The 13,858-nt window shown below is 38.3% G+C and overlaps 1 protein-coding gene across 1 annotated transcript in view; it reads left to right on the top strand.

Annotated features, from left to right (window-relative positions):
* The window catches only part of myom3 (myomesin 3), an 85,165-nt gene that overhangs the window by 59,980 nt on the left and 11,327 nt on the right, over window positions 1–13,858 (top strand). The window contains exons 16-25 of the mRNA XM_085176881.1: window positions 804–978; window positions 1,617–1,738; window positions 3,665–3,852; window positions 7,547–7,673; window positions 9,648–9,829; window positions 10,052–10,166; window positions 11,596–11,752; window positions 12,142–12,248; window positions 12,703–12,747; window positions 12,890–13,026. Coding sequence (XP_085033007.1) covers window positions 804–978; window positions 1,617–1,738; window positions 3,665–3,852; window positions 7,547–7,673; window positions 9,648–9,829; window positions 10,052–10,166; window positions 11,596–11,752; window positions 12,142–12,248; window positions 12,703–12,747; window positions 12,890–13,026 — 1,355 coding nt within the window. The remainder of the gene's footprint in view (window positions 1–803; window positions 979–1,616; window positions 1,739–3,664; window positions 3,853–7,546; window positions 7,674–9,647; window positions 9,830–10,051; window positions 10,167–11,595; window positions 11,753–12,141; window positions 12,249–12,702; window positions 12,748–12,889; window positions 13,027–13,858) is intronic.

The following is a 13,858-nucleotide window of genomic DNA, read 5'->3' as shown; positions in this document are numbered from 1 at the left end:
GTTGGCTGGGCAGATATCACTTGTTAAATCCAAGAATATGTGATATGTAACTGTAGCAGTAAAAAGTAATGATATTGTAAGTCCACGTAAAATAATATTTCTCTGCCTTATATACCAGTAGTGTGTTTTCTTTCCTTTTAAGGGTAGATTTTTTTACAGTTATTGCTGTGCACCCTATAGAATCCAGTGTTTTATGTCCAGAAAACTGCCAGTAGCTACTGGGAAAAACAAAAGTCATCTTCCTTTTTTGGTTGCACAGTGATTTTTCATTTTCTCAGAAGATTTCATACCCAGTGGCAGAAAGCTGCATGGTGAAAGCAAGGTTTAGAACCAGTCTAAACACCTGTGGTGCCAGTATTATATTATGAAACCAGTAGTTAAATTATAATAAGTCCTTCCATCTCCTACCTCTTATCCAGTTCAGGGTTGTGTGGTAGCTTATCCCAGCTGACATGGGGCAAGAGGCAGGGTACGCTTTCAACAGGTTGGTTATCAGAGAGATAAAGAGAGACAACCATTCATGATCATGTCTTTGGCCAGTGTTAGAATCACCCAGAGAGAGCCCACACAGGCATTTCTAGGACCTGTAGATCAAGTGTAGGTGTGTGTGAGTGCATGTGTGTATGCACAAGACAAACAAGACAGGGAAGCAATGATAGAGTCCTTGAATTGTAATGCTACTCTAGATTATTTCAGTATAGAAAACAACAAAGTTACAATCTTGTAGTCAGTTTTCCTTTTACCGTTTTAAGTTTCGTGGTTTTAGTTGATATTTTTTTTGTTTATTATCTGATTCCCACCAGCTGTGCCAGCTCCACCTCACTCTGTCATGGCAATTAGAGACACAGACACCTCTGTGCTGCTGCAGTGGCAAGAGCCCGAAGACAAAAACGGCATTCTGGGATATTATCTGTACTACAGCGAAGCTGGCAAACACAACTGGAAGACAGTTAACAACAAGCCCTTTGCTAAAAACAGGTATGTGGGGAAAATGTTAGTATGAATAAAATTAAGTTATAGTGACAGCTAAAATGATCTAATTTCATAGGCCATTTCCAGATCATTGTAAGTGATATGCATGATAAATAAAGGTTATTATAGTTAACAAAAACTAATATTAAAACTCACAGTAGATATAAAAAGAAATTGAATTTAATTAAAATAAAATAAAACACAAACTTTTTAAGTGTAAACAGATGTGTTTCTTTAATTTAGCAGAAACACTGAAAATAACATCAATATTACTTTCAGATTTCTTTAGTCTTACTTTTAGTATTGGTAAAATTTGTTATGACAGCTTGTTCTGGTGAGCCTTTGATGGGAATATTTATTGAGGCTTTAGACGCCTAAGAGACTCTTTCTTTTCATTTTACATCTATAGTAATTGTTCTAAATCCTGCCTCTGGCCCACCTGACATTAATACTTAAAAAGACTAAAACTACACTAAAATTAGACTACAACTAAGTATGTTCAAACTGCAAAAGCTAACTGAAATTAGCAAATCAACTCTGGAAATGAACTGAATTATAAACATAAAGTCAAAAAGAAATAGAAATGAATATCATAGAAAATGCAGAACTACAATATATGTGATTTGAACATAATTTCTCCTCAGGTTTACAGTCCATGGCCTCAAGACTTGGAAGGACTACGTGTTTAGAGTAAAGTGTGTGAGCCGAGCAGGAAACAGCAGCTATTCAGACCAGTCTCAACCCATTATGGTCAAATCAGCCATTTGTAAGCATGCCTGCCAGACAAAAACATAAAATACTAAATATTTTGTAAATATTTTGTAATTCTGTTATTGAGCATCTAACTCAGAGCACTTACACTATATTATAATATTTAAATGGCAGTGAGTGCTGAGTATGTTCAGGGGTTTCTTTGGTATACAGTTGTGGTATGCATATGCTAATCATAGGCATGAATGTCATAAAAATTTGAGATTTTAATGATTTCTTTTAACATCTGACATAATTCAACCTGGATATTTGACCACTCTTCTTGGCAGAATTGGTGGAGTTTAAATTGGTTGGCTTCTTGGTTTTTAAGTGGAGTTCACAAATTTTTAATAAGGTTGAGGCCAGGGTTTTGAGAAGGCCATTAGTGAAGTGTAAAGTTAGCCTGAGGGCAGCTACACATTTCAGTTGATCTTAAAGGTGTTGATTTTAGAGTAGGGGTTTCTGTCTTAGTCAACATCCTCTCCATGGTGATGTAGACCTCCAGCAGTGCCAGCTCCTGTGGCTTGAGACTCGGTGGTTCCTGGGTTGTCTTGAACATCCCAATCAGTTTGCTGTCATCTGAAGGTGACCGTTTGAGTCTTCTTTCAAGCAAATTGATGATTGATCCAAATGAGTTGTACTTACGTACAGTTGTTTTTACTGATAATCTTAGAATCTGTTGCAGTTGTTTACAAATGGCTCCTTCACAACTTGTTTAAATCTGCAATTCTGCTTAGATCTTCACTGAAATCCTCAGATTTTTCCATCGGTCAATCGAATAAGTGCCGTCTAATAAATCATTTTCAATGCTAGAAAAGAGAAACTGCCAGCTGAAGTCAATCAAGATCACTAACGAGAAGTTAATCGGCCTTTGTATTGTCATTTAAAAAGACACTGTAGAACATTTCAGCACCACTTATTTAAAGATTTAAGTGAATGTATGTATATTTTTCCGCCTCTATTTATAATTTTGACCATGTGTGGATTATAGAAAACCCAAAACAAATTCAAACTTCTGCCCTCAGTTATTAAAGTTGTACGCTGTGAAAACACTCCACTCTGGATTTCTTTGACCTGGTCAATCATTAAAACCCCAAATTATCATGACATTCATGACCATAATGTGTGTTTGTAAACTTCCCATCACAGTTTAGTAAATTTTTTTTTGCTTTTTCTCAGCTTTCACTCAGTCTTGGTAGAATGGGGTTTTTGTTTTTCACTGGTAGTTTTCATTTGCAGCTTCACGAGTCTCCCCGTTAATGCATATGCATTGTAAATCAGGACAATGAAAGGCTTCCAACATTCACTCTACATTTGTTATTTGGTGTCCTCCACATAGTTGCAGCATTTTAGGTAGCGCAAAATAATTTTTAGAAAATATTTAACAAAGAAGGCAGAGAAATCAAAGCTTGCATTAATATAGCACATCACTGTTCACTGCTCTTGTTATCATATCTAATGGAAATTGTGATCCTGTCACATAACAGTCTATATGTTTTGTCAAGTAAGCTCTACCAAATGACTTATCCGGTAGAGACTGACTATACATGAAAAGCCACTGACCCTTCTTGCAGTCTCAGATAATATGCTTTCTGCAGCCTGCAGTATTGTAGAGTTATGACTCATTTCGCTTGGCACTCACTGTCAGAATAATCTCACATCTATTCTGCTACTCTACCATTACCTGTGGGATAATAGCTTGAATCCAATTCTTTGTGAGGAATGCATTTTTGTCAAATAGAATATGAGGTGAATATTTATTTCGTTATCATTGGAGAAAGTCTAATGTAGGCCTAGAGTTGTGAGATTGAAAATTTGGACAGAAGCTGTTGTCGGCCAGAGAGTTATTGGCATTTTTTGGTCTGTTTAGCAAGAAGCAGTGCCTGCTGAGACTTTCTCATCTATATGTATTTTTTTTCCCCAATTCCTTCTGCTTGTCCAGATGTTCCTTCTGCTCCCTCTGCCATCGTCCTTCTGCTATGCACTGGGTCAGAGATGGTTTTGGGCTGGAGGGCTCCGTTCTCTGATGGGGGAAGCCCTGTACGTGGCTACTATCTGGACCAGAAGGAAAAGGGCATGGAAATATGGAGAGAGGTCAACGTCAAACCTGTCAAAAAGTGCCAGTTCAAGGTGGGTAATACTGAAAGTTTTGGACCATTTCTCTGAAATTTAAGTGCTGACTTAGGTGATGGTCTGGTTACAGACACAGGCACAGTTTTGGGATTTCAAATGTCTGCTGTCAACCAGACTGGCACAAAAAGCAAAGCAGACTTTGCAATGCAGTTTTTAAAGAGATCATTTTTCTCCATTTAAAATGATAAGTTAACATTAGAAATTCTTTATTTAACCCATTTTGGTAAATTCCTATGTCACAGGAGAATATAGTAGTAGTAGTAATATTATTATTATTATTATTATTATTATTATTATTATTATTATTATTATTATTATTGATAATAATAATAATAATAATAATAATGTAAAATATTTTTTAAAAGAATATATGGACTGGTTCTTGTATAGCACTTTTCTACTCTACCAGAGCACTCACTAACCCATTCATCTAAACATTTAATTCCACACTTAGATGGATGCATCCGAGTGTTAGTATCTTGCTCAAGGATAGTTGGCATACAGACTGGAGCAGCCAGGGATCAAACTAGCAACCTTCCAATGCATAGACGACCTGCGCTACAGCTACCCTGACAAAGTAGCAATGTCAATACTTTTTGTAAATGAAAGGAAACATGATTACGTGCCAGACAGATATGTTGGATTGTAGAGTGTTATTGCATTTGCTTATCACCGTGGCAGCTGAGCTGAATCAGTCTGTTAGGTAAGGGGTGCGGCTGCTGCCTGTCCAGCAAGCGCTGTGGAGGGTGGTCAGCACTATCCATGATGGAGAGCAGTTTGTTCAGTGACCTCGTCACCACCACAGCCTTAAAAGTGTCCAGTTTACAGCCAGTCACAGAGTTGGTCTTCCTGATCAGTTTAGTCAGTCTGTTGTTGTCACCAGCTTTGATGCTTCTTCTCCAGCAGACCACAGTTAAGCAGACTGCACTTTCCACAGCTGACTGATCTCCAATATTTTGCTGCACATGTTGAAGGATCTCAACTTCCTTAGGAAATAGAGCTCATCCCCTTCTTATAGTCAATTTCTGTGTATAGCTGTAATTTTTTTTAAATTAGAAAAATGTCAAACTGTTTGGATGGATTGCTTTTAAAAATGTCAAGACATCGGCGTCCTCTTTAGCATGCGGCACGATTTAGCACCAAGATTGGTTCAACACTGATTCCAGACTTGTCTGTGCTAATTAGCAGCTAAGACAGTAAGCCTAGAGCTTTAAGGTAGAATGCCAACATGGTAAAGCTTATACCTGCAAAACAACAGCAGGCCGGCATTGTTTTCATTGTTGTTATTATGATATATTCATACAGTCATCAAGCATTGTACAGTTAGTATGGACAGTATAAACAATACAAAAGTGCTAGTGTTATTCAGTGTTTCCTTATGTCAGCAGAAAACATGTTTGCATGTTTTCCACTTACTGACAGCAGCCGAAAAACAAAAAACATGCTGTTATACTTTTGATGAAAATAATACAAAAAAGAATAAGTGCACAGAGAGATTTCTAGTCACTTGCTAGTCCTTGCATTAAGGAGTTTTATAATAATGACAATAATAAAAGTTATTTCTGGATTTTGCAGTTCCTCTAAATAATGGCAATAACGGCCAAAGCTCCCTCATTCGCACTGGCTGTGTCACTAGGCAACAAGCAGTGTCCATGGAGACCCAGAGGAAAGTTAAATCTTTAACCTGTCTCAGAGAGATTACAGGTGCTCTGTAATTAGACATTGTGCAAATGTGTTATGTGTGAGTGGCTGTTTTTGGCTCCTGGGAAAAACAAAGACAAAGCCAATTAGAACGAAAATGACTGTGCCACCATAAATCAAGATTAGCCCCGCGTGTTGCAAAGTGCAGACTTTTGAGGATTGGAGACCCCTTTTGCTGAAGAAGAAACCCTGTGATGAGAACATGCAGCGCCCCCTTTTGGACTAAACAAGCCTTTTCAACATTACATCTTCAAGAAGCACAGAATCGGCGTGAGCCTTCATTTGAATCAAGTTGCTGGCTTCCTGGATGCAAATTAGAGTCATTAGAACATCGATTGTGCTGCAATTTTGAGCTCAGGGCTGCTTTTCTCTCTGGAGCTGTGCTCATGATTTTGGCTTGGAAGCTTCTTTGCTTTAGCTGTCACAAAAGACCATTAGGAGCCCATTTTAGAAGACAAAAACAGACTTTAACCTCCTGTTTTTCTCTCACTTAACTAAAACGAGTACACAGATTGCTCACTTAAGTAGAAGTATCAATAAAATACTGTACAACTACTGTAACAAGTGAAAGTTCTTCATATAAAATCCTACTTACAGTACAGACCAGTTAATAAAAGAAAAAAATCACTTTTTTTCCAGAGCAGATGCTAATTTGAGTGACACATTTGAGTGACACATTAACACTGCTTTGTTAAGTCTGATGCATAAATATATATTATATATTAATTAATCTTTTGCTGTATCTTGCTTGTTATAAAGTATAAATCAGCTTATATTAACAGGCTTCTCTGTGAGCCTTAAATTGATATTTAAATATAACCATCAAAACTGTCTAGACTGCTTTTTAAGATAAAATGATAAAAATCTGAAACAGTTTTTTATTCTTCCTTTTTTAATGAAATATCTTTCCTAACTTGCAAAATAACAAAACAAAAAAAACTTCAGATGAATACAGTGGAATAGAAAATATGATATTTTGCTACTAAAATGTAGAGAAGCTGCAAAATGAAAAAATATGGTTACATTCAAGTCTAGGTGAAGTACAGGTCATGTTTTCAGCCTTTCATCTGCCAACCTTGCAGATGCTTCGCTGATAAAACTCTCTGTAAAAAAGGTGTCCCGCTGGAGGATGGAAAATAGTTCTTTAATAATCACATGCATCCTGTTTGCCATCTAGTGGATGAAATTTGCAGTCATTACTTGGGATGGGCTTTATCTCAGTCTAATACCATGATTGTTGCTCCACCTAAGTGTGGCATGGCAGCAGGTGTCGGGTTGCGTATTTTAGATACAGTGAAGAAAGCTCTCCGTGGTTGTGTCAATTAGTTGCTGGTGGAGAGCTGAAAGTAGAAGCAGAGGTTCACAAGTGTTCACAGCGCCGATAAGGGCCTTAAAGTCTAAGTGGCTGTGAATAGAAAGATCAATGAGGCGATCAATAAGGCTGATTCGCCTGTCTTTCCAAAGCAGAAGTGTCTGGGGACAGGATGCAGAAAAATGCTGTGGCAGCATCTCCAGAGAAAATATGTCGTAAAATGCCTTCCTGAGTCAAGAGGCTTTAACTGTTCAATGAGGGAGCTTTTTGTCCCTGCTTGATGGGACAGCGTATCCATGTTTTCAAGTACTTGGTTTTGATTTATATGAATAAAAGCTTTAATCACTGTTTGTACCAGATAAATAACACTACACTGACGTTCTTAGAAACAGTATTAAAATAATTTAGAAAATCAATTTAAGGAAAACAAAAACAAATGCAGGCTATAGAATGGCAAAACTCAAGTAATATGTCAATAATAAATTATGTATTTACCAGTTTCATGACCAGGGAACAGCTTTGCTTTAACAATTGGGAAGATCTGAGTAATATTACAACTCAGTATTACAATAAGGTGCCATAAACGAATAGCAATATTTAATATCTGGGGGGGATTTCATCACTCTATTACCCCAAGACACAGGTGCATTGTAAAGTGTACTGTAAATGTTTCTGCAGGTTTGCAACCTGACAAGCGGACATTTCTACCAATTCCGTGTGTTTGCTGCCAACATGGTGGGCATCGGGAAACAGTCTGAACCCAGTGAAGCTTTCCTATGTGAGAAGTGGACGATGCCAGAGCCAGGTGAAATTAAATTTCCGTTATGCATGCTTTACTTTAAAAGGACTTAAATGTTTAAATCATCAATTCTGCACTTTGTTTTGCTTATCGCTGGTTTATTTGTGTGAGCAACCCTTTCACGCATGAATTAGCCCATTGAACAATACACCCCTAACTTAATTAAAGACCCTAAACACTTCTTCCATCACAACACATATAGTTAGTGGCCTTTTTTCATATAATACCATTTATATTGGGATACAGTGCAAAGGTTGACCATAAATTATTTTTGAAGTGGAAATTAACTGTAACCATGTCATGTTTTTCAGCAGTCTGTAAACATGTTGATTTTATCTCTGAAGTCAGGCATCTCAACATGGGAGTCAATGGGGACTGAGTCACTTTTGAATCCATTAGTGGAACTACAGCTATTAGAAGCTTTTTGGACCTGTCTTTGTTATGAATAAAATATATTCTTTATTTATTTTAAAGAGGATCCAGCTTACTGAAATAAATAACTCTGTTTATATGAAAATGTTAACAAAAGAGCTTTTGATCAGTGCTCAAATCTATGTTCACTTTCCACAATGTAATTTGCATGTTGCACTGTAACTGTAAGAACTTAAATATTAAAAGTTGTCTGTTACATTTATACACAAAACTGTTTTATCCCCTGAGCTATGTGCCTCCATCAGTACCCTCCTGGCATTCAGTTTCCTCTGTTTGTTGACCCTGGCTCCTGTGACCATCTGAGACCATCCATCAACTTGAGGGCCCATTTATATAAATCAGTGGAAGTGTGTGTGTGGTCACCGCACATACATACATATTTTGGTTTCAGAATAAAATGTGCTTATTTGCATATTGTGCCATTAAAGCGCAGAATAATAGCAGAGGTCAGTGGTCAAGTGAAAACACAGTATCTACAAAAACAGCCTGTGGTTAGATTCAGTTAGTGGAATTCATTATGTGTTTATCATCTGTGGCTTGTGCTCAAATATTGCTATGGATGGTTGTTGGTATCCCAAAGCAAGACACTGAAAACACTACAGAAAAAGTAGGGAAAAGTCACTGAAGCAATAAATGACTAATGATGGAAATAATGTAGTATCTATATTTTTGTTAAATGAAACCAGTTAAAGTTTTAGCTTTATATTTTGACTCATTGTTAATGGAGTAACAATAAATAATAATATTGTTGTTTTCTTACTTTTGATTGACGTTAGACTGATGTGTCACCCGCAGGCCTATTTAAAGCTGATGGTAGACTCTACCATCAGCTTTGCATGATTCAAAATAACACTTATCTTGTATTTGATGCTGCCTCTCAGTTTATCCTCCATCGAAACAGGCCAACTCAGCTTCCTTTCAGTCTTGTGATTGGCTGCCCCTTCCAAATAAATGCTTGGACATTTAACAGCTGCGGTGCGTGCAGGCCTGAAATGATTATTCTCAATGCAATAAAACAATTCCAAGAGTAGAAATTTTTTTAGAGCAATCTGAAGCCTGTTGGCTACACTTAATGCAGGAGAGATGCATTTTCAGCCCTGTGCGGTGTCTCCAGGCATTCCCTTTAGGTTACCTAGAGTCCAGAGTCGAGGCTCAGTAGATATCCCAGCCACTCTCACTCTGCTCATATCAGCTTTGTGTGCCATTAATATTAAAAATGGAAAAAGGCTCTCTCAAATGTGCCACTTTTAAAGCGCAGCTCGTTAATCTTGGCAAATGGGCTTTCCTCTGTGCCATTAATGATTTAAAAGTGACCCAAAATCATTAAGCAAATTAGCTACCACATTCTGGGATGAAGTCAGTCGGGGTAGATTAAGGAAAGTCATTGTACTCATTTTGACTTTATTGTTATTTATAGTTTGCTCGGTAATGACTTTCCACTGTGACAAAGACATGCTGTTTTTGTGTCTGTGCACTTTTACCGAACTTTTCTGGCCTCACATTGTTGCCCTGCGTTCAAAGTCCATGATCTGTTCTCCTCTTTCTCAGGCTGCCCCTACGACCTGGAGATCAGGGAGGTGAGAAACGGCTCCCTGGTGCTCTTATGGGCTGCTCCGCTGTATGAAGGACGAAGCCCCGTCACTGGCTATTTGCTCGAAATCAGCCAGGGTGACCAATCAGAGAACTGGACTGCTCTGAGTGAAAAAACTATTTCTGACACGCATTACAAGGTGAGCGAAGTATAAGCATGTTCAAAATTTAATCAGGTGACAGGGCAAGCGATGACGGTGTGGTTTAGCCTATGACTGGATTATTATCAGTGAAAAAATTATCTCTGACCTCCATACCAGAATTTCATTACTTTGTGAGTCTGGGGGTAAAAATGTTTAAATGATTGTGATGAATTATGACAGTGACTGTTAAATATTTGATGTGTTTCTAATGGCATCCAGGTGTCGGCACTTCAGGTGGGTGAGACCTATCGTTTCCGTGTGTCGGCTATCAATGAGGCTGGCGTGGGTCATGCCTCTCTGCCCTCTGAGCCGGTGATAGCTCAGACACAACCAGGTAAGCTTCTAGACAAACTATACAAATTAAAATTCCTATGTGTATGTAATAATAGGAAAACTGCACACTTGTTTGTTGTTTTTGTTGAGGAACAAAAGATCTTAGCAAAGATCTCAAATTCGTCTGTCAGATATGAAGGAGGAGTCAGGAGATGGTTAACCCAGCTTAGCATAAACACAGGGAACAGGAACAGCTTTAGCTCTATACAACAAAGCAAACAAGTGGATTTCCTAAAAATAAATCAATAAAAAATACATTTTATTTTCATTTTATATCCAGCAAAACATGCAGTACTTTACATTCAGAGTTCAGAGTCAGAGTTCCTTGTAATTTGTTTAAGTAGACTTGAGCTGTAGCTCTAAGGCTTTGTGGAAGGACAGTATATGACAATTATGTCCTTAAAAAATTAGAAAAGTCCAGCAAAGACCTGACACGGCCGGAGAGATAGATCCACCCTTTCATTTGATCCTTTTCAGAAATTACTCCATGAAAGAGTGGCTGTCAGAACTCATTTTTAAAGACAGAAAACAGGGAGAAAAGACTGAGATGTGCCAAGAGCTTGTCAAATTTGATTCACATCACGCCAGATTTTGATCCACTAAAATTATAGATTTTGATGGATTTTAGTGGTAAGCTACTCTCAGCTGCTCTCTTATGCTCATGGGGTTGCCACAGCAAGTAGCTAAACATATTTTATTTGACAGATTTTTATGCCAGATGTCCTTCCTTATGGAACCCCCAAGGGATGTATGTCTCGTCCCAAATTCCAACTGTGATTTTTCATTTGTTAGGCTAATGTGTAAATCACTGCACTTTGGAGCCACCATGTAGTGTCTGATTGGCAATAGCTTAATTTTTTTCAGCATGACAATGATGCCGAACAGAATGCCAATGCTGTGAAAACACACCTGGACAGGAAAACACACAGTGGAACACTATCAGTCATGGATCAGCCTTCCCACAGCCCCGACCCGGACATTATTGAAGCAGTGTGGGATCATCAAAAGGCAGCCAACATCCAAAAAAGAGCTTTGAATTTCACTGTACAAGTATTCCTGAAGTCCACTTAAAGAAAGCACACTAAAGCTTGCTTAAAAGAGAATAAACATTGATTTTTCAGGCTCCTTGAAATTGCACAAACTTTTGCCTTATCTAATGTGTTTCCATTTATATTCACACATTTCAATACATTCATGCCCTTATTTCTCATTTTCCTTGCAAAATATAAATGAGGAATGGACCAAGACTTTTGGATAGTGTTGTACACCCAAGCAGTTAAAAATATGCACTATCCAGCATATGCACTATGTTCAATTTGGTGCCACTAAATGGACTATTACTTATATAGTGGTATGCTGCTACAACACCAGAAGCACTGTAGAATAAAGTGAAATACACGACCCCTTCTAAGCAGGCTTCTCTTTCTCAGGCACCAAAAACATTGAGATTGGTGTGGATGATGATGGCTTCATATTTTTGGGATACGAAGCTGCTGAGATGAATGATGAGAGCAAATTCCTCTGGAGCAAAAATTACACAGACCCAATTGGTGCTGGGAGAGTGAGAGCAGAAACCAAGACGAATAGGTAGGTTTTTCATGTGCAATGTCGAGCAATCATTATTTTTTCTCTGAAAATGTCTAACAGCATTTATGAACGGGAAAGTGTGTTTGAAGTTAAAAAAGGTAAAAAAGACTCGGTGCATTTCAGTTTCATATTCAAAAAACCACATGATACAACCGAGGTATAAAAAAGAGCATCGCTGTATACAGATGGTGGGTCAGAATTTGGCATGAACAGCATAAGCCCACCCATCTTCTGATAGCTGCTTTCAGTAGGACATCACGCCATGTCACAAAGCTCAAATCATCTCATTCACCAGAGCTCAGTTCAATAGCGCATGTTTGAGATGTGGTGGAATAAGACAGCTTCAGCATCTCTGTACATGCATCTCTTTGTTTTTCATTGTCTGTCAGATCAGTCCTCACCTTCGCAGACCCCTCTGAGGAGGATCTGGGTCTCTACACGGTGAACATGAGCGACAACCCCCAGCAGTCGTCCAGCTACGATTTCACAGCTGAAGGTAAAGTGGTAAACTTGCGAGCACCCCTTGCCCCTTTCTAAATGTAACGCTCATCAGAATGAAAAATGTTCAGTTGTCTCTTGCGTTATTGAAGAAGCTAATGGATTGGATTTATATAGCGCTTTTCAAGGCACCCAAAGCGCTTTACAATGCCACTATTCATTCACTCTCACATTCACACACACATTGGTGGAGGCAAGCTGACAGCAGCAGGGATATACAGAGCCTTTAATTTTAAGCTTTATAAAGCTTTTCTCGCAAGCGAGTAATTATTCTGCTCACAGCCGCTTCCACAAGGTCACTCGCCCAGCAAAGTAGATGTTCTCAATCGATCTTGATCTTCAACTATTGCACTATTCACTAGTACTCTGACAATACAACTGCATTATGTAACCCGTGTTCAGATCAAACTATAATTAACCTTGAGTTTCTGTTGGACTTTTTTTTTTTCCAGATCTTGAACGGCTCAAAGAACTCAGTTGGCAAGTCAGAAATCCGTGTACGTACTGCTAAGACATTATAATATATGAGGAAGAGTTCACATTGTGCTATCAGCTTATTTTAATCACCGGAATTAGTGTTATTAGTATTTATTCATGACATACTGATCACTTAATCTGCCTTTAATTTATCTTTGGCAGTGATTGCACTGAAGTCGGCCTGGCAGGTGGAGGTTTCTGAGAAAGGCAGTGTACGGCTTTGGCTTCAAACTGAGAGTCTGAGTAATGCAGCTGAGCTCCGTCTAATCTTCAATGACCGGGAAATCTCCAGCACGCCGGTAAGAGCCACTGATCTGGTTATCCTGTGTCCTTGCCAATTTGAGAGTTGAGGAGTTCACAAACCCTGAGAAATACTACCATTGCTGACCTTTAAATGGTTAAGCGTTGTTATTGTAATGATCTGCCAGTGGGCCATTTTTTAAGCTGCTGAAGGTTACTCTATTAGTGTTGAACTGCAGTTTATATCACCTGTGCCAGGTTAGTTTTGGGCCAGCCCACATCAATATCTGAGGAATTCAGTTTGACAATCTGCCGAAATGAGTGAGTAGAGGTCACTTGTGATCTTGTTTGTCTAGGAAACATCTTATTTGAGTGAAGTGACTTGGAAATATTTGCATGAAAGCCATAATAGGAGGTCATCACATTAAAATAAGGTGTTTCATCCTTTACGAAAGAAAAGATATCGGTGTCCCGTAATCCAAAGGAATGCACAGTCTGGCAGTGCAGGAAGACACATGTAACTAACAAATGTGCTGATATGTTCTGAACTTTCTACAATTTGTTAAAACTACAGGGAAATTATGAAGGTTAAGCTTCTTTATCAAAATGTGCTTGTGATGAAGTCGCTGCTGTGTGTGAACATTTAAATTAGTGATCTGTTAAGAAAGGTAATTAGCTACAGATGATGAAAGCGAAGAGAAAAAAATTTGGGAAGAAAGTAAATCAGCTTGTGTCTTTAGTGGGTGGAGAAAATGGAGTGGACAGCAGCAATTCTTAAAATTTCTTGAAGTTTTTTTTCACTGGCTTGTCTACATTTATGTAGCCTGCATAACTCAATATGGTAAGAAGAACATATGGGGCAAAGTATCAAAGATGAGCTTTTTTGTAGTC

Source organism: Neolamprologus multifasciatus, chromosome 11, assembly GCF_963576455.1.
Source record: "Neolamprologus multifasciatus chromosome 11, fNeoMul1.2, whole genome shotgun sequence".
NCBI classification, from domain to species: Eukaryota; Metazoa; Chordata; class Actinopteri; order Cichliformes; family Cichlidae; genus Neolamprologus; species Neolamprologus multifasciatus.
This window is presented reverse-complemented; position numbering and strand designations above follow the sequence as displayed.